The sequence below is a fragment of the Athene cunicularia genome (genome assembly GCF_003259725.1).
Source record: "Athene cunicularia isolate RWA chromosome 13 unlocalized genomic scaffold, athCun1 chr13_part1, whole genome shotgun sequence".
Lineage (NCBI taxonomy): Eukaryota > Metazoa > Chordata > Aves > Strigiformes > Strigidae > Athene > Athene cunicularia.
The window spans coordinates 17,849,104-17,870,349 of NW_020799117.1; the positions used below are offsets into that span (position 1 = coordinate 17,849,104).

Genomic DNA, 21,246 nt, shown 5'->3' on the forward strand with positions numbered 1-21,246 from the left:
AGAGGAATTTCTGAGGCCATCAGGAACAGTTGAGCTTGAGCAGAGCACGGCAATCTCAGGGGCTTTGCTGTCGGTTGCTACCCCAGTCAGAGTGCTGCTGTGATGCTGAATGGGTCATCTTCTCCTCTTTGGACTTGGCCCAGTTTCCAAGGTTTAAAGAAAAACAGATAAAAAGAAGAGATCTGTGTAGGGGAGGAATGACAAATGAAAATGAGGGGAACAGCATATCTGGACTGTGAACTGACGCAGTGAGGTCAAATCTTAGACGTGCCCCTAAGGGTGACTGTACAGGAAAATTTAATTAACAAACAGATACTGTCTTGGTGCTCTCCCGATCGCTCTCCCAATTCCTGCTGTTTGATGCACATGTGAGTTTGCTTAGAGATCTCTCCCTGTCTGCTGGGAATGGAGGGGTGATGTTTCTCACAGGTGTGGTGAGGACACTGGCACGAGCCATTTATCCATGTGGTCCCCAGCCTTGCACCAACACGTTACCTCCCAGACCCATCTGAATGCCCAGTTCTGCACCAGTTGAGACTTCATCCAACATCAGAGCAGTGTGTGGGCATTTCCCATAGAATCTGCCTAGACGAAAGCTGTCCGTAGTTTTGCTCAATTTTTTTAACCGTGTCTTTCTCCTCTTTCTCTCTCCTTTTTGTTTAATCTTTCATACACCTAAATTTTTATCTCATGCTGTGAAAACTAACTGCAAAGGAGATGCTAATTAAGCAGTTACTCAGGGCTGCTGGCGTCCCTACATAATGAATTCTCAGGAATGCTGGATTCTGCGTGGGTACTGTGGTGATAAACAGAGTTTGATTTCCCGTTGTTCTGTATCCCTCCTGGGTGCTGTGATGGCCTGGAGGTCAGGCTGGGTACCCTGCCCCCTGGCACTGCAGCACACCGCTGCTGGGCACCCAGCCTTCCTCCTTGAGCAGACAGGAGGAGTTAAGGGGGGCAGTGCCCACCGTTTCACTGCACGTAGGTAGGTGAATGGATAATCAGATACGGCAATCAGCAGTAACTGGATTTTTTCCTCCCAGAACACTCCTGTGTTTCTCTGTTGGCAGGAGTGTTTTCCTTCACAGTGAATTGCTGAGGCTCAAAAAAGAACAATTGAAAATTATATTGAGAGTTTGTTACAAATATGATATATTGCTATGAGGACGTAACCAGTAGGAAATGCACAGCCTGCAGCTTTGTTCTGTCAGCTCACCCAACCTAAATAAGTTTTGATTGGTTTTTATTTGAGTAGGTTCCTCTTCTCTCTCTCTCTCTTTCTGTCTCCCCAGAGACACTATTACTGGTGGCTTGGGCTGGCCAGAAAACAGCTGGGAAGTACTCTGACGTTTAAAAACTGCTTTGTTGTCAGAAAAAAAGAGGATACCTTTCTAATAGTTTTCATGAAGTAGGGTGCAGAGGAACCAACAATTCAGTAACAAAAGCATCACAAGAGGAAGGTTGGGTCTGTGCAAGTCCCTTCTCTACATCCTGGGGGTGAGAGAGGCCTTCCCTGGTGGACACTCTGGAACTGAGCAGGGTCAGCTCTCTGCTCTGCTCAGGCTAAAGCAGAACTTGGACTTTGCCTCTTGAATTCAAGCAGGGAGGGAGGATGCCTCAGCATGTCAAAAAGCTGGGCTGGGCTGGAAATGCGGCTTTTGTAAAAAAGATCCATTTCTGTGCAACTTTTTTATTTTCTACAAAATAGATTTGACAAGAAAAAGAAATTATGTGTTTGTTAATTGGTTATGTTAGTGGCTCAGCAGTAAACCAGAACAGTGTTACAAGTGCACTGGACTGTGAGAAATCCCCTTTCCAAACAGAAATAAAATTAATTTTGAATGCTTATTTGCATCACCCAGCTCATGCCCCATTTAACAGGAGCAGAGGTTTTAAACTTGACTAAAATTAAGCTTAAGTTACTTTCTTGTTTCTACCCCTGTCCCCATCCATTTCCATCAGGTAGTGTTCTTTTCTATTGCTTTCTGTACTAAAACACTGTTTACTGTTGTAAATTCTAATAACTTATGTCTGGGCTGTTCCAAAGGTGGTTTCATTTCCATGGTAATTGTATTTGATACTTCAGTAAATTCTTAACCTCCCCTCAGGAATGTTCAGGCTCAATGAGAAATTTGGAAAGGAGCTGTGAGATCCTCAAATGGAGTTTGATAATGAAGAGGAAGTTGTAAGATTTATTTTTGAATAGGGATACCTGAGAAAAGCTGAAGATACTGATTATGTTAATTACATTGATTATGAATGAATAGCTCCAAAATATTAATACATTGGAATAATAATGTGGGAAACAGCATTGTTCAGGCCTTTAGCAACACCCTACAACACAGCAAAGCATTGTTGAAGTCAATAAGAAAACCATGTACCAGCTTTCAGAAGAGCTGTGGGACACAGTGTGCAGTCAACAGGCTGGAGGGCAGGGATGTGCCATCCAGAGGGACCTGGACAGGGTGGAGAGGTGGGCATGTGTGAACCTCATGAAGTTCAACAAGGCCAAGAGCAAGGTCCTGCCTATGGGTCAGGGCAATCCCAAGCACAAATCCAGGGTGGGTGAGGACTGGACTGAGAGCAGCCCCAAGGAGAAGGACTTGGGGGTATGAGTGGATGGAAAACTGACTGTGAGCCAGCAACGTGCACTCACAGCCCAGAAAGCCAACGGTGTGCTGGGCTGCACCCAGAGCAGTGTGGGCAGCAGGGCGAGGGAGGTGATTCTCCCCCTCTGCTCTGCTCTCGTGAGACCCCCCCTGCAGGGCTGTGTCCAGCTCTGGGGCACCAACAGCAGAAGCATACGGACCTGCTCGAGTGGGGCCAGAGGAGGCCACGAGGATGCTCAGGGGCTGGAGCACCCCCCTGTGAGGACAGGCTGAGAGTTGGGGGGCTCAGCTGGAGAAGAGAAGGCTCCGGGGAGACCTTAGAGTGGCCTCCCAGGGCTGAAAGGGGCTACAGGAAAGATGGGGGGGGAGTCATTATCAGGAGAGCTAGGGATAGGATGAGGGGTAATGGTTTTACACTGAAAGGAGGTAGGTTTAGATTAGATATGAGGAATGAATTCTTCCCTGTGAGGGTGGTGAGGCCCTGGCACAGGCTGCCCAGAGAAGCTGTGGCTGCCCCCTCCCTGGCAGGGTTCAAGGCCAGGTTGGACGGGGCTGTGAGCAACCTGGGCTGGTGGAAGGTGTCCCTGCCCAAGGCAGGGGTGTGGAACTAGGTGATCTTTAAGGTCCCTTCCAACCCAAACCATTCTATATGACTGATTCTGCTACATACAGCAGTACAGGGTCCACTTTGTAGTTCCAGGAGGGCAAGCTAGCATGCATACAGAAGGCCTTGGTGCTCAGGTCCTCGTAACATCATTTAAGTACTTAATGCAACTGGACAAGAATATTCCGGTAGACCTTAACATAAAACAACAGCTGAAGATAGAAGTACACAAATGGTTAAAAAACAATAACTAAAAGCAGTGAGTCAGATTTCAAGCTTTCATATGAGTATTATTATGTAATATTATAACAATTACAATATTAAGAGAAGTTTAGACTTTTTTCTATATGTAGACACACACGTGTATACATATGTTGCTTCAATGTCACATTATTCCAAAATGAGTTAAAAGAACAATGAGTGCAGGAGGCGATGTTGTGCACAGAAGTGGCAGCCATTGCAGGCCTAATAAGTTACCAGAACAAATCACCTGATTTTTGAAAAAGTGGGGGTTTTTGTAATTATGTGCATGTCTGAAACTGGCTGCAAATAGGGAGAGCTGAGTGAAGGTAGGTAGGAAGGATGGACAAGTGCTTGCTAATGTCTGCTGTTCAGGTGCTCAGGGGAGAATTAAGGTCCTTCAGAGAATCTGTTCCTAACTGTCACGTCCAAGGGCTTCAAAACAATTTCTGTTCTTTTGAGTGCCTGGAAAGGTGCTTCCTGAGGCAGAGCAATAAGTTGCACACAATTCTGGCCATGGGCATACTGTGTCCTTGATGACATTTCTTGCCTTTCCTCATCTGGAAACAGCCATGGGAGCAGCAGCTGACCTACACCAAGGGCAGTTGTTCCACCATCTGCACAGAGCCCCCGAGGCTGTGCAGCAGCAGGAGGGAAAGGCTTTTGTTTCTCATATATCCCTCAAACTTTAAAACTGATTTCTCTCTAACAAGTCTCTTCTTACCATATTTAATATTTTACTGGAGTCCTGTATTTGATGTAAAATGTGTGTGCAGCATGGAAAAACAAAGATACTTGAGCATATAGCTAACCTTCTGTAATTGTATTGCACTCAGTAGGGAAATACAGCAATAGGTCGTTTTCTAAATGAAATTATTTTGAGTTTTCTGAAGTTCACTTTACTATCAAGCAAAGAATGTGTTTGGACTTTTTCCACTGTGTTATTAAACTATGGGATCTCTCTAAAACTGCAATTCAGTGTGAAAAAGAGGCATCAGATTTTACTAGATACCAGGCAGATTTGGTGAATTTTGGCTGTGACAGAGAGGAAATGCTAAACAAAGTGGTAACTGTATATTCTGTTGCCTTAGAGACTGAAACATCTGTATCCATGCAGGCAAGTGATGCAGACATGGTAAGATTTGACTTCCTTACATTCCTGTGTTCATCTTGCTGTCAATGGAAATGTTTTATGGTGGGAATATGCTGGGCTTCTTTAGCATTGTATTTATGTGGTTGTGTGGCATGTCTTGGACTAGGAGGGCTTTTTAATTAAAGTCTAACTCTGAAGTCAGGACGCTCCCTAAGAAAAGATGCTTTTACATGAATAATTTTTCAAGATGAACTTGGAGGGACTTGAAATGATTGTTGTACTGGTGATAATTGTTGGATTTGTGAAGGCACTTGAGCACCTGGGTCTCCTAGAAGGCAATTATGAAGGTAGGATATTAAGAATTAGAAAATATTGTATTCTGAAAGCCATTTGCTGCAGAGCATTATACTTTAATCTGTACGTGCATGTGCAATGTTTGAGTATCAGAGGAGCTGAACAGTAGCTGAAATAACTTCAGATGCTTTCTTTAGACAAATGAAATGTATTTAAATGTCAATATAGTATTGTAGCTCTCATTGCAGCTCTGAAAATAAATGTGACATAATCTTAAACCATTCTTTATCTATGTTTAAGATTGTTTCAAGAACTTCAATATAGATTTTTATGCTTTAGGAAACTGCAGCTTGCATCCTGAATCTCTGAATGAAAGGGTTTACATTTTAGTAAGTTTATCATTGTAACTTCTCAATTTGTTCTAATTGCTGGAAACGTCATGGCTTATTTTTAGCTATTGGCTATTATTAACAGAAAATCCAAAAACCTTACTAAGCTTATTTGTGTGAATGTTTCTCTTGTAATCAGTTTAGCCCTCTTTCAGTATATTTATCTTTAACAAATCTGCCTGGTCTTGCTTTCTAGCCTCATGTATGTTTTAGGAAAACACTACCTATTGAAATGTAAATATGCTTTGTAGAAGGTAGTTTGAAGGAGCTGACTGCTAAAGATACTTTAATTTTTGTTACCTCTCTGTTTTTATAAACAATGTAATTCATGTAGAAACACGGAAATATTAAATAGAGGCAGAAGGGACGAATTTTAGACACTGAGCTTTATAAATCAAAACATGTCTGTGCAGATAGCCTCACTGTTTAATAGGAAGAGTAGATTTACAGTGTTCCTAAATGTTCTTGAATATGATATATATTGAACAGCTGCTTTTTATAGAAACTTGAGGGTCGTTTTTCATGGTAAGCTAGAAGTACGCAGGTATTAAAATAACCTTCAGCTCCCCACAGATACTGAACAATTATTCCGTTCTGCTTCAAAGTCATGACAACCCGGAAAAGGTGAAGTTGCTGGCCTCGTATTAATTACACGACAACATTTAGTGCAAGGTTCAAAGAACCTTGGAGACTAGCAGCAAGTGCTTTACTGGAGGAAAAAAAGTTATAAAACTTCCACTTCATTGGTGGTTTGCTCTATTTTTAGTTCTCATGTATGTACCTGTTTCTCCCACTTTCCTGCTGCTTTGATTATTTCTCCTAACCTCTTATATGTTTGGATTAATTAAGAGGCACCCGGTGATAATTGTTGCACAACATTTTGAAGCTAGGGCAGTAATACAGATTGTTTAGCAACTGCTTTATGTACTAGCTCTAGCTTTGCAAAGTCTATTGAAATGATCAAATTGTGCAAGCAAGACAGAGTGCCAACAGAAAAATGCATTTATTCTGGCTTTTGTGAGCCTTCAGGAGTCTGTGTGCTCCTGTCATAGAAAAGTGTTATATGGTACCCAATGTACAGTTAATTTCCTGTCTCCAGCTCTAGCAAAGTCTGTTATGAATTGGTCTGTCTGAGCACCTGTTTTTTTGGAATCCTTTTGTTGCCTCCCTGAATGCATTCAAAGGGCAGATGCTATTTAGCAACTTGGTTAAGAAAAAAAAAAGAAAAGCATTGAAGAAGGAAGCTTTAGGAGAGAGCACTTCTTGGTTTTGAGTAGCTGCATCTTCCTGGTCCCCAGTCTCCTCATGTACTTGTGACCTGTACTCGTGTCATGAGAGGGGAATTGCACATTTGGTACCCCTGACTCCTAAGGAGAAGGAAGGTTTGAGCTATCTGAATAATTCAGAGTGAATCATAATGATGTCTAGTTGTTTTCTGATTAAGTTTAAATTAAAATAGTGAGCAGGAGATTGGGGTCACTTTGTGAATTATACTGAAAAGAGATAAAGTAAACTTTAACATTCGAACTTCAGCTGAAGTTTACATATTCAGAGTTTGTAGTTTTAGCACATACACAATTATGGCTTCATTGCAGTTGCTTCTGCAATGTCCTTTCTTGCATAAGAAGATACAGCATACACATACTTAAATGAAGCTCTTGTCTTTGGGAAATCTGCTGCTTGCTTTGCCTTAACAGTAAGATGGCTTTAATAAGGTTGTCACTGGTTATTTTCCAGCAGAGACTATTCACTGTTGCAATAGGTTAGTTCTTAAGGCTTGTGTGCTGGTTGTTATAGGAAGAAATGATACTTAATATTCTAGTGAGAAAAAGTTTTAACTGCTGTTACTTCTATTAATTTTAATAACCCTGCTTGACCCTGTAGGACTTACAGAGTATGATGCTACACAGGAATCTACACTGTCAGTATAGTATAAATCCCTCAAGTGTGGGTTATCCTAGCAAAAAGCCAAATTTCTGTGATCACATTTCATTATGCAAAGAGAAAACAGGTATTGGATATATACAGCAGTAGAAGGGTGCATGCTAGATCTCAAGCACAGCATATGGAGCACTAGCAAACAACAGCTGAAATAGCTGGAAGGGGCCTCTGGCCTAGATAACTTGTGGCTGCAGTTTGAAGCAGCTGTGGACCTTGTTTATACCGAACAGCTTACAGAAGTACACTGCTAACGTACTGTCTACATGTTAAAACCAGTGTAATTATTATTTAAACTCATCAATACTATCTATATAGAGACTCTAAAAGTGACTTTTACAAATATGAGACCTAAAATCTCTACGTTTTTAAATGGAGGAAGAGGACTAGCATTACCATAGTCAGAAACAGGCTAAACTTCTTGAAACTCTCCACCCTTCCAGCCAGTAATGAGCATGTTTTCCTGAAGGTCACTGTCACTAAAAGTTGATGCTGTTGCTGGAGTCTGAATTCTCAGCTCTGACTGGCATTTTGCTCTTACTCTAACATTGATGGGCACTGGGACAAGTGAGACAGCTGAGAAGACTTTGTGCTACAAAGAAAGTGTCTCTGACTAAACATCATGTAGAGCACTCAAACATATAAATTGCTTTGCAAAAGCATTAGCCTAAACGACCTGTTACTAACCAAGCAGAGGGGAGGACTTCAGAGTTTTCCTAACAGCTTTTGTTTGTATCCAAAACTGGTTTTGAAACAATATACAAAATTTCACAAAAACTCCAAATACTCCCATGCCATTTCCCATCTGCTCCATTTCTAAAGTATAGTGGAGAAGAGTTTTTGTTGCAGCTGCTCAGTACTAGATGTTCCTAGGGAAAACTATTGTCTTTCAGCTTCAGCCTGTGGTTTACAAGGTGCCAAAATTTGTTACAGGGTAAAGGGAAGGAGTGAAGTTCCCCCTGACAGACCAGGAGGCAGCTTCCATGAGAGATGAGATTTACTGTCTTAGTGGTGAGGAGCCACAGTTTCTGTTCAAAGACTCCTGTACTCTGGCCATGGCTTCACAGAGAGTATCAAACTCAAATTTCTTTCTGGACTGCTAAAAGCCAAACTTGCACTTTCTTTTCAATTTAGCATAACGTCCATCTTCTGCTACTGGAAAGTACAGTGATCTGATGGTGTGGCTGATTTATATTATCTCTCAGGTACTGAATAAGTGATCAGGCTGATAAACCACTTCTGTCAAAGACCAAAGAAACTCATTGTGGGCCAGTCCAGACCACATGTGAGTAATCTGCACCAAGACTCAGCACAGCACATGAATTGACAGGTCTAAAATACCATATTCCCCCTTAATTCGTCTTGTGCCTTGCACTTCTAGAATACTCTGTCAGCCCTACCACCACTGCAGTAATTACTTGTAGTAATTATTTAATAGATAAAGTCTTAGCCCTTTGCAGGGTGTCCTCTTTACTGACAGCCGTCCCTGCAGGCTGATTCCTTGTCACTCTGTGTCAGGGAGCAGCACATGGGCCAGCAGCGCTCGCACTGGGAATGCAGGGGCTCAAACTCCTGGGTCCCAGTTGCCTTTTAGTGCACCTGAAGGGTGCAATACTGAGTTAAGTGAACACAGTAACCCTGTGAAAGGCAACGTGTCTAGTTTCCTGTGTAGTGCCAGCTCGTGTTATGGAAACAGCATTGTTGTGAACGCTGCATAGGAGCGACTGTACAGTGGCTGCAGTGTACAGCTGTGATGTGTTGGAAAAGGGAAGAGATGCTAAGGGTCTCTGGAGAAGGACAGGCTGATGAGATGATTATCTTGAAAACTAAAGTTCAAATCTCCATGTGGATCTTGTAGTCTTAGTGGTTCGAACACCTGTATATTAATTCCCATCTTTTTGGAAACTGGTAGCATGTAGTGTTGAGCTTCTAACTGTCTGTTCCTCAAATCTCTTAGCACCTTTTCATTTTCATCCTTTATTGTTTTTAAGAAGGTGCCTTTTTAAGTCTAGGCCCTGGCTCATTTCCTGCAGATGGCTTTGCTCTGGCCTGGCTGTTTGGCATCACTTTGGGTGTTGGACAAGGCTGTTTCTGCCAAGGCAGCTGCAGTGCTCTTGGGGCAGTGGGGCAAATGACACTGCTGTGCTACACGTGGCTCTCCATGTGGCTAACTGGATGGAGTGTGTCAGTGTGAACAGGGACATCTCAAACTGCACTAGCACTTTTACACAACAAAAGGCAAGAGCACTGTGAGAAATATGTGGTCACAGAATAGACTGAAAGGCCTGATTTTGTATTCTCTGGTGCCCAAGCTCAGGTTTCTCCCTTTGCTAGTCCCCTTTCTGGCCCATCTGTGACTGTATTTCCTCTTCAAAAAGAAGTGCATCATGCCAGTGCCTCTGTATGAGCTCAGAGAGCTGTCCTTGAGTGTACAGGACTTGGCTGTGGATAGATGGAGCCAAAGCAGTTTCTTCCAGAATAACAAACAAGACAACTCCATGTATGTATTTGCCTTTGCAAACTGAGATACATACTGTACTTGCAAAAGGTGACAGAGCTGGCCAGATGTCGCACATTCGCTGGCTGAAAGGAAATCATTATCAGAGCTGTAATGTTTTCTTTGTGTTACCCTACAGTTATGGTATGGTTGTTTGCCGTCTCTCTTCTCATGCTTGTTGGTACTTGGTACACACTTGGAGCATGCCAACTCCTTTGCCCACAGCACTCCGCACAATGTACCCTCAGGAGAGCCTCCAGCTCTTGGTCAGCACCTCTGCTTTGGGCTGCACCAAGTTATTGCAATGACTAAAAAGGGCAGTTTCAGTGGTGCTGTTTGGTGTCATTAATGAACATATTTTGGGCATGTATGCTTTAGCTGTGGATTCAGTATGAGGTGTTCGTAGCAAGTACTCAGTTTTCTGTTCCAGCTTTGGGATTTCTGCCTGTTGCATGTTCTCTGCTTTCTGAGTGGCTGATGAAATCTTCAGAAAGCATTATACCTGCAGAGGAGCTCTGGCCTGCAAATCATTTTTGCACACCCCATGTAAGCTAACAGGACTGTGCCACTGTTTGTGAGCATGGAATAACAAAAGGGCAGGGACCCCCAACAGAAATAAGCTTGTTCGCTACAAGGTGCTGCCATGGTTTTCTACGTCCTAACCATGACAGGAGTGTTTCTGAGGTCTTCCTCTCACTTCTCCAAGATGATACTAAGACAGATGGAATGTCTTTTTCTCTCCATATTTAATTTATTCATATGTAAAATGGAGTTAAAAGTAATGACCGGATTCAGTTTCCCTCAAGCTTAACCTTGACCATAAAATACTTGGAACTTTTAAGTGGAAATGTACTAAATCAGTAGACATTAAACTCTTAAGAATCTGCTTACAGTGTGTACTATTATGTACACTGCTGTGCACATAATAAACTCTCTTCATTCTGCCACCACTGACAGACTTATCATACCGATCGTCTAATTCACGCCTTAGAAGTTGGGTGAGAGATCGTCACAGGAGACTTCGTGGGTGAATGCAGACTCAGGATCCTAACTTTTTTCCACTAATCTTACATTACTCTTGGTTTGTAATATCAGCTTGATATTTTATGTCTCTGCTTATCATCTACACTTGAAAAAACTTTCCACTGAAAGTGCTTGATGCTTTCCAGGTAAATATACAGCTACACCTTTCTCATTCTCAGTATACTTCTCAGGCATACACACTTACTTCAGATGTAGAAAGCAACAAAGTAAGATTCTCTCTTAGTGTATAATTCCTAATAAGCTGTCAAGATGATAAAGGCAGCAAAACAGGTGAAGGCAGAAGAACGTACCTCTTCTCTCACATGGGGAGGAGCATGCCATGCAGACAGAGCAAGATGGGCAAGAATTAAGTCTTTCCCTGATTCCTGCTACTACCTAAGATAAGAGAACTTCTAAAAACATTATAAAAATTCTAAGTGCATTTTTTATTGTTGTCTTGAATCACAGTGGCTGAGTAGAATTGATTTCCCTCACTGGCACGCTGCTGAAATTCCTGATCCTCCTCTATATCAAGCAAAAAGTTTTGTTTTTTTTTATTCTGGCAGGCAGTCTGTGCTCATATCAGCTGCTATTTCAGTTTACCAAACATCTTAGATAGAAGACATCAGCAAGGAGGTGGTGATGGGAGGGTGAGGGATCTGATATTATGATAGGAATCAATTGACTTTTTGAGATAGATAAGGTCTGTTTCTTACAGATGTGCCTGACATCATCTTGCCAGGCAGCTCAGAGTGTGAAGGGAGGAAAGATGTAAGTGGGGCTGACCTGCTTCACAGGTCAGAGGAGACCAAAGACTGGTAGCTGAACACCAGGTGTGGTAATGAGACGAACCCAAGTGGATTTTGGCGACACAAATGGCAAGCAAGCATTTTAACCAGTACTGAGTGTTCTTTCCTTCTCTCCTCCGAAAAGGCAAAGCTAAAACACTGTACTTTATCTTGAAAATCTGTTTGTACTGTGATCATGCTTCTTACTTGTGCTGTCATAAATTGCAGTGTGAGCTGAGACCCACAGCAGGCACAGGTGCAGCTGGAGGGAGGTGTTCTGAGGAAGGTCCAAGAGCACCAGGCATCAGCACTGTCATTTCTTCCTTCAGATTCTTTAGTTGGAAGGGGTTTGTTTAGCGCCTTACAAGAGTCACACCTACTGAGGGAGTTTGTAAATGTCTGAGTCTCTCAGAAATGCTGTGGAGCATGTCAATTAAAGACACAAGTTCTCAGTGGATCAGCAGCGCACCTACCTTAGCTGGAGCAGTTGTCAGCACCAGGCTGTGACACGGAGCCTGAAGGCCCTCTGGCACAGCATCCTTTTTTGTCCCGTTCATCCGGGCTCATTTTAAACAGAATTCCAAGCCCCCTTCCTTCATTTTTCACACCTCCCTATTCCAGGCTGAGGGTTTCAGTCCAGTGGGGAAGTACAGAACAGCCCATATGCTGGTGGTGCTCTGGGTGATCATGTTACCTCTTGATCCTTGGCTAGATAAGTGGGGGCAGAAGTTAGCTCATCCAGCATGTTGTGCAAAAGCAGGGAAATAAATAGTCACTCAAAATTGTTGTAAAAATAATGCAGGATCCTCATGCTGTTCTTCATGCAATTTTTTTCCTGAAACTGGAAATGCTATATTATGGCCCTGATTTTTTGTGAAATTTTTCCACAGCTTCCAAACATAGTATGCACACAGCTTTTTCTTCACTTTGATTTAAGGATGGCTGCCCTCACTTCAAGTGTTACTTGATCAGTATTTTTGTCAGGAAAACAATCTGTGTGCATATGAAAGGAAGCTTCAGTTTGTTCAGTTCAGTTGGGTTTCAGTTGTTCAGTTGGGTTTCCTAAGTATCACTATTTGCTCAAAGGCAGAGGCAGCTTTTGTACAATGTACAATTAACTTATTAGCCTTTAAAATAATATTTTAAAGAGTCTCTGTAGCCTTTAAAATCCCACTTATACAGGTATGACCACTCTATATTCTTATCCCATGAGATAATGAAACAGTTTGAATAATTTATTTCAGCTTAGCTTGAAGTAGGTTTAGTTGTAGGTGAATGGCAGTGTGCATGTATAGCTGTGATACCCAGTGGAGCCTGTGTTTGTTTGTTTTTTAATGGAAACTGAACAATTTTTTTTCACCTTTGTCATTAGGTGGGGATGAGGAGTCACCTTGCTGTGGGCTAGTGAAATGTCCTGGTTTATGAGGGTTTAAATATGCTTGTGCAACCACAAATTCACTTGTATCATGATATGCCTTAGAACTCTTGTAAAGAAAATAAGTATTTCATTAATATTTTTCACTTAATTTCTTTGGTGTTTTCATTGAGAGAAGACTTTTGAGATGTTGAGACACATTAATAATTACACTATTTTCTATATTCACTAAAATTTAGAGTGTGAAAGATTTACGTAAGTTTCAACATGACAAAAATTGTAGAAGATTTCCCCAGCCATGCTGAAGCACTGCTTCATTGTGGTTGAGAAGTCAGATGGCAGTACAACCTCTCTGGCTCCTACATTAGTATCTTGTGGCTGTGAGCGATTGGTACTGTTCTTTCAAGTGCATACCAGGCAGCTTTTTTGCCTAAACACATGACAATGGAGTTAAAAATTATAGTAGTAATAAAAAAGCCTCTTAAATAGCACAACACTTCATGTTCCAGTTATAGAAACCACTTCTGCCCCAGAGACCAAGAAGGTCCCCGAGCCAGGGGTAAAGAGTTGAGCTGCAGCTAACATACAGTGAGTACAGGCAGGCTCAGTGCCGCAGAGACTGCAGCTCACCAGTGATGCATGCTCCTAACTAAATTAAAATATTTGTATTTACAAATACATGGTGATACATAATGCCACTGAGCATAAGAGTGGGCATCCTTGGAGACAGTGCCCTGGGAGGCTCTAGAGGAACATTTTAAAGCTCAAGAGGAGCTGGGAAAACTTAAGCTTGCAGCTGGAACAGCATAGGTTTTATCATCCTATTTGGTCTCCAAAACATGATGAGACTTCCTTTTTCAGGCCCAAGAAAGGGTGAGCTCTGAGTGTCACTGCAGGCTGCTGTGCTGGTGGAGCTGCTGTTAACGTGTCGGTCATGGTGCATAGCTCATGTCAGCATTGTCCCTCTATTCACAAGGGAACATATCTATCACTGAAAAATTCTGCTGTGGGACAAGGCAGGTGGAAATTGGCTGCAAGATGCAGTGAGTTGATACTGAAAGCCAGTCTCTATATACAGCTTCATCTTCTCAGGTCTTTCTCAAAGGTTAGGGGAGCTTCTGTGGCCCCCATGATTCCTAGAGAGTCCACTGTGGTGGACATCATCTTTCTGGGACACTCGCAGGGTTCTATTTACTAACTAATAGCAAGTTCATATTGACAGAATCTCAATTTTATTTTTATATCTCAAAAAACTTCTAGCTTTGGGCTTGCTATTTAATGCAAGTTTGCTGTACTGTGAAGTGGAAAAAAACTTTTTGCCTTTGTCTGTGCTTTTCCATTAAACACCTGACCCACTTTTGTCCTACCTGGATGCTTCTGTGCTTAAAATTGCTTGATAGTTCAGTTCTCTTGGATTCAAAGGATTATACCAGTTATCAAAATTGTCCCCTTTTTTTTGACTTTTGTCCTGACCTCTGAATTGTTACTATTCTTAAAGAATTTCTTCTACTGTGTCATTTGATGAGGGAGAAATACGAATTCAATAAACATCCCAACAATGTTGAGATGACCTAATTTTGACATCTTCAAAAAGGTGGGATTTTTCCCCAGTTCATTCTTGTACAATATGCATATTTTAGGAGGGGAAAAAGAAGAGGCACTCTGTACAACTATGGTACATCTTAGTTTTCATTTATCATGTAGTTCAAAATACTGTGCTTTCTGTAGCACATTTTTCAATGCTGTGAGCTCACATTGTCTCATGTACAGTCACTCATTTGTAGTGCCTTGGTTAATATACACAGAATTAACGTGTTTCATTGAAAATATAGGTAAATCATTTTCTTCTACCTCAGTGGTGATATACTGTAGTGCTATCAGATGTCATAGTGTTATACACTGTAGGAGAAATGAAGCTATCTTTTGAGGGCAAAGGATTGTTGCCTTATATGAACCAAAAAGCACAGTGAAAAGGCAGCTCAGAAATTAATGCAAGAGAAGGACCTCAAGGATCCCACTTCAAGAGGTATCTTCCCATACCAGAAAAAAGTAGAAAGGGAGCCCAAAGGAGTGGAAGAATAGCCTGAAGAAAAAGCACTTCTGCAGCATTGCAGGAGGTTATATACAGCTTTGGGGATGGACAGGTCAGGGTTCAGTGGACCAAAGAGAAGTTACAGACCAGAGGGCTCCTTTTGCGGTCCCGCTTTGTCCATGGACAGTCTTCAGGGGTCTCCCTATGTGGGACCAATGCTCAAGCACGAGGCAGGCTGATGGCTGGATGAGCAACAGCTGGTGGACAAATCTTGGGGCTTTCTTTTGGCAGGGGAGGCTACATTGCAACTCAAGGGGCACCAGGTCTAGGACAGCAAGCGAGCTGCTCTATCAGTCTAATATAGCTTGAAAACTTACTAGGATGATAAAAGCAAATCATTACAAAGTACTGGAACTTGGGAGACCTGAATCTGTTGCCCATGCTGTCACTTAATCTACTTTCTTTACCATGTCCTAGGATGTTTTTTCCCCTTTGTGAGTAATAATAGCTCCAGTAACTCCTTTCTCTGTTTTTCTTTCCCAAGAACATGAACACATCACTTGCTTCTTGTTGGCCTAAGTTTATTTCCTAGCAGGATTATGTGCTGGCTCGTTTCTCCTTGTCAGGATGAGCACTGGCTGTGTTGCTGGCCATCTGCTCACTATCCACAGTCTCTTACCTACTTACTGCAGGACACTTGCTTTCCTTGATTTTTCTCTTCATGTTTATAAAACTTGAAGATCCTGTGCTGAGACTCCCTGCAGACCAGAGAGTTCAATGAATAGTGGGGAATGCTGTAAGGACCAAGTTCCCATGTCCAGCTTGTCCCTGCAAAGGCATTCAGGGAAAACCTATGGTCAGCCCTGCTCAGGACGAGCCCATCAGGATTGCCATTCAGAGCGCAGCACTACTGGCAGGTTTGCATCCTGCATGAACAAGCAGTGAATCAGCAGGCTGTACTGGAGCTTTTACGCTCCTTTCCACCTTTTGAAGGTATCAGTAGTGCTCCCTGCAGCTGTTTGCACTTTTGCTTCTTGATTTTAAAAGCATCTTTTTGAGCACAGCTGCTTAGAACTCCCAGCTAGGCTTTTTAAATACAAAAAGAAAAGGTTGAAAGCAGCTACCGTTGAGTACTGAGCACAAATGACAACCCCAGATACAACATGCATATATTATTGTGAAGAAAAAAAGAAAACAAATGCAGTGGGAATTGTAGGAGAAACTTGAGGACCACCAGTGCAAGCATCAGAGACAAATTTAAAAGTGTGCCCTGTGAGTGATTTCCTGAAGCCCTGTCTATTAAGCCATCATTACTCCTGGCCTCTCTCCTTACCTGCCTTCCTTCCTGCAGCTCTGACTCTCCCACATCTATTCAGCAGGAAACTGGTTCCAAAATAAAGAACTAGATGATGTACTATTAAAGCCAGCAAAAGCAAAGAGCCTGCTTACTTAGGTATGGGATGGCAGCCCCCCCATCCCAACAGTAAAAGTCTTCCACTTGTCCTTAACAGGTCTCATAATGCTCATGAAGGACATGGTTTATCCTGATTACAGTTTTAACAGGCAGAGATGGTGTGACTAGGCTTCAGATGTCGTACAGTTCTCATTTTCACAGCTTTTGTTTTCTGCAGTCCTAGATCAGCTTCATGGCTCTTGGGACATTGTCCCTGCAGAAGATTTTGAAAGTGTCCCCTGCACTGTATCTTCAGATTTCCCATTTTGTGTTCAATGGAGGGCCCAGTTCTGCTTTAGAGCAATAACTGCAAGAAAAGTTTTTCTTCCTGGTCTCTGCTTGGATACCTGGGTCTGGCCCACTGCAAATGTGTTCAATTGCTGTGTGTATACCTTAGAGCAGGTTAATAATGGTACACTGCATGCCCACAGCTACTGTTGTACAGAAGAGCTTTTGCTTAAGGTAGTGTTCAGGCTATATTAATTTGTACATTAATACCCCATGTAAAAAGGATTCTGAATTGCCTGAAAGCTAGCATTATAGGTTTCAGAAAACCTACCTCGTAGGCTATTGTAGGCTTCGGCAAAGCTTTTAATAGTCCTCAGCTTAAAAAGCAGCGCTTACCATAGGTCATGAAAGTAAACACAAATGTGGCAAATCCAATTACTGGGGAAAATCAGACATCTGAGTGCAAGATGAAGGAAGTTGTACATGAATGCCTGATGAGAAATCTATTGAACATATTAAATTATACACTTCTCCCAGAATAGCTAGAGTTTTAAAAAGAATATAGTGCAGCATGCTCAATCAAGAACAAAAATACAAGCCTGGTGCACATCAGACTTGGGACAACTTACACACGAGGACTACTTTGAAAGTGAGAAAACAGCTTTGAACTCCACAGCATGCCATTACGCAAATACACATGCATGCAAATTATAAAGAAGTCTCTCAGTAAAGTGTAGCAATATGACAGCCACCCTCCACCATAAACCAGGACACAGGTGATGGAAATAGAAAAGGGAGGTGGGAGGAGTAGACAAGCACAGAGTCAGCACCCAGGGGCTCTGCTGGCCAACTCCAGATTTAGCTAAACCAGCCAAAGGGACCCGAGAAGGGACAATGCTGATGTCAAGTCCAGCCCTTCCTAGTCACAGGCCACCTGCTACCCCACAGTGTTTACTCTCCAGAATATTTGCAGGGCTCTCTGTAGCAAACTTACTAAACTACCAAAAGCCAGGAGAACAGGAGGAGCCTACCAACTGCATTGAATTCTAGGTTGGTGCAGTAGCAGGGCGATTGTTAATATAATAAATGACACTTCCAGGAAGCTGGCTGCGGCCCATGCTCCAGAAGTTACCTCCAGGTGAGACCCAGGAGGGTGTCCTGGGGTGCATGAGCAGGAACACAGGGAGAATTCAATTCATTGCTGAATATGGTTTAGTGTTAAGATATTGTATGGGGAACCAGGCCCAGAGAGGTGCAAATAGATATTTTTTTATTTCCTGTGTAGCTACTTTTTTATTTCGTGTGGTGTAAAGTGAGTGCTAATTCTAGAGGAGTGTAGTCAGGGTGGACATGTCCCAGACCATGGCAGCTAGCTGATATAGAGCTTGTAATTCTGTAACACCTAGCTCTATTGCCTGAACTCTGATAATTAACAATTTACTGTCCAGAAAATTAAATTGGTTGTAAATTTATGCATGGGAACAAGATAGCAATAACTTCCTGAGCAGTGCACGAAAGTTAAGTTGGATTTTAGTTTTCTGGTCTGGTGAGAAAGGTTAATGAATGTTGCAGAACCATATTAAAATACTTGGGAGATGAGCAGCTGGTGACAGCAAGGGTGCCTGAGCCAGAGGAAAGAGCGTTATTTGCTCTGTTACTGCCTTTCTGTGTGACCTTGCATGTTCTTGCTGGGAACATTATCTATTGCATGTCCTAATATCCCTTAATACCTACAGGTATGTATAGAGCTTTGGCACTTAGGGCATTATAGACGTGCAAGGTATTAAGGTGTGGAAGGGCTTCAGTAGTGAAGGGGAAGATACTTTTTTGAGGTAGTTTCCATATCAAATATAGATTTTCTGTTTGGTTTCAATTATTTTCCCATGGTTTGTATGAAAGTGAGCTGGCAGACTGCAGGGTGGGCATAAGGCGGCAGAGACACTGTGATAGCGTAGACTCCTGTGGACCCAATTTGATCCATACATCTGCCCCAAGGCAGCTTCTGGCAGCTGCTTTCTGACTTGTTCATAAAACCCTCCCAACATGGAGGCTCCACAGTCTCTCCAGGCAATTTATTTCAGCGCTTTGTTCCCTTCTCCAGTAGAAAGCTTTTCCCTCATACCAAATTGATTCTTCCTTGCTAAACTTGAAGCTTGTTACTTCTTTCATCCACTGAGGACGTAGAATAGATTAACCTCTTCCTCTGCACTGGCCTTTTGTGTACTTATCATCTCTCTTTGGTATCTCCTTTCCCAAGCAACCTCAATTTGTTTAGGTCTTGTTTATTAGACTATTGATCATTCTCACTGCTCTGGACTTTCTTTAATTGGCTTCTATCTTTCTGGGTGTGCACGACCCAAAATTGGATCTTGTACTCCAGCTGAGGCCTTGATAATGTGGAGAAGAGTATAAGGGCTATTTCATTTGTCGTGTAAGTTGTCTCTGTGCTTGTACTTCCAGAAGAACATTTGCCTGGTTTTTGTAACATATGGTTTTTGATCCTTTATAGCTCCTGATTTTTTTTTATGGAGCTCTAATACCAGTAAAATTTTTTCTGCCTTACATTTGTGCAGGTGATTATTCCAGTATAGGTGTAGATTTCTGTGTTTTTTCCTAGTGAGTAGAAACCTGGTTTTGTTTGTTTTCAGACTTCAACCTTTAAGATATTTTTTAAATCTACATTTGATCTTCAACCTGTTTTCCCCCTTTCCCAGACTGGTATTATTTGCAAACGTAGTAAGTACACTAATTCATCTGCCATTCATAATGACTTATACCAGACCTAAGAAGGTTCCCCATGAGGCTCAGGTTTTTTATATCTTCTTTTGAGAATGAACCTTTGACACTACTCTGAGTAGTTTATCAAGTAGTGCTGTATCCATCCCCTAGTATTTTCATCCATACCGTGTTTTCTTAACTTATAAACAAGAAAGTGAGCTAAAATACTGTGAAAATCTTCAAAGAAATCAAGATGAGACACAAAAATCTATTGTCTTACTGTCAAAGGAAATGAGATTGATTTGACACCAATTACTCTGCACAGATCCAGTTGGGCAGCCACTCATTTTCTTGTGATTTTCTCTCTGCTTACCAATTGTTTGGTTTTATTTGCTTCTAGGAGCTGCAGCTAAGCTGATAGATATCTAATCCCCATTTCCTCATCCTCCACCTTTTGTGAGGACAGGGAGTGTATTTATCTTGTTTCAGTCTTCCACACCTCATCCCTGTTCCTCAACACTGGATTGCCAATAACTGCTAACAGCCCTGAGATTTCATCAGTTGAGGTTGGATATCAAGCCCAGCCAGTTTCAAAACTTCTGGCTTATCTAAGTATCCTCTAACCTCTTCCTTCCCTATTAAAATAAATCCTGTCCCATGTCATTGATTTTATCAGTTTATATACTTCTGGGTAGAATCCAGTCTGGATGACCTCCTTTCTAGTTGGTTTTTTCCACATCCTGTATGAAAAAAATTATTGAATTCGACAACCTTGTTATTAATTATCATGCTTTTTCCAGGCACATCTGTGTATTCCCACTTTGTAGAGGCTGTTGTCTTTGTTGCTCAAGGTCATTTTTTCACATGCTCACACACAAAAAACTGCATTCCCCTTATCTTCCTGATTTGGCAGTGTGGATTATTAAACTCTACGATGATAGGAGCCAAGGTATGTTTGCTTTTCTCCCAGATAGCACCTTCTCCTACAGTATGGATTTAGCTGTTCATCTTTGAGGTAATCTTCCTGATGATTTCAGAAACCAAATACTTTCAGCACGCAAATAATTCCCCTCTTTACAGCTCTCATGACAGCAGGCCAGATTAGCTTCTTCAAAGCACTTGGAAAAACTGCATGCAAACTGCAGGCCACTCAGCCCTGGCTGCAAGCATGTTTTGTTCGTACTATTCTTCTGGAAGGCACAGATGCAGTCAGTCACCTCATGGTTTTCTCCTTGATGACCTAATGACTCTTACAGTGACAGCTGCAGAGGCAGGAGTGGGAAACCTCAGTGGAAGAGAAGTGGTAGGGTTAAAAAGAAAAGTGTAAAATCCTCTCCAACAGTTGTGAATTAATATTCTCATCTGGGAGGTACTTTCCAAACCCTGCACAGTGTATTCTTTGTAAAAACCTAAAGCAGGTTTAATTCCAGCAATGTATTTCAGCAAACACAGTGGTGTATCTTTGCTGTGTTTCTGTCCTTAATGCAGAGGGATGGAGGAGGAAGGCATGCTGCATTTATTTGGAGCACAAGCGGTTTTGAAGGGAACAGCCATGTTCAGGGTGACAAGGAGAGGTCCCTGGGAGCTGCGGCACACGCTGACTGCTCCCACAGCCCGGGGAGAGGCTGAGCCAGAGCTGCGGCCTTGCGCAGGGGAGACGTGGCTGCTGAGCTCTGCGCCTGGCACTGTGTCCCCAGGTCAGGGCCAGACCACAGCCCCTTCCGGCCCCACAGTCTTACGGTCATGGGTTTGCATTAGCAAGGTTGCAGTATTGTTTCCTTTTAAATGACCTGCCTTCAGATGTCAGCGCATCTCCACTTGTAGCTTTCTGTTAAACCATGATGAAGAGGGAAGAGGCACTGGCAAGTTGGGCTCTGGTTGTTTAAGCCTCCTTTGCCATATGCTCATTCTCTTTTAAGTAGCTGTACTCTATTTGATCTCTCCTCGTGTGGAAGTATTCCCATG

At 42.3% G+C, this 21,246-nt stretch overlaps 1 protein-coding gene across 8 annotated transcripts in view; it reads left to right on the top strand.

The window, feature by feature from the left end:
* Positions 1-21,246, top strand: part of KCNIP1 (potassium voltage-gated channel interacting protein 1) — a 449,680-nt gene that overhangs the window by 318,283 nt on the left and 110,151 nt on the right. The window contains exon 1 of one of the 8 annotated variants that reach the window (XM_026858237.1): positions 4,196-4,588. The exons of 6 other annotated variants lie outside the window; for them this stretch is intronic. Coding sequence is in view for 1 of the 2 variants with exons in the window: in XM_026858233.1 (XP_026714034.1) it covers positions 4,794-4,893 (100 nt within the window). In the remaining variant the exon portion in view is untranslated. Of the gene's footprint in view, positions 1-4,195; positions 4,589-4,647; positions 4,894-21,246 lie in introns of those variants that run through there. One more of the 8 variants, XM_026858233.1, reaches the window with a different exon arrangement.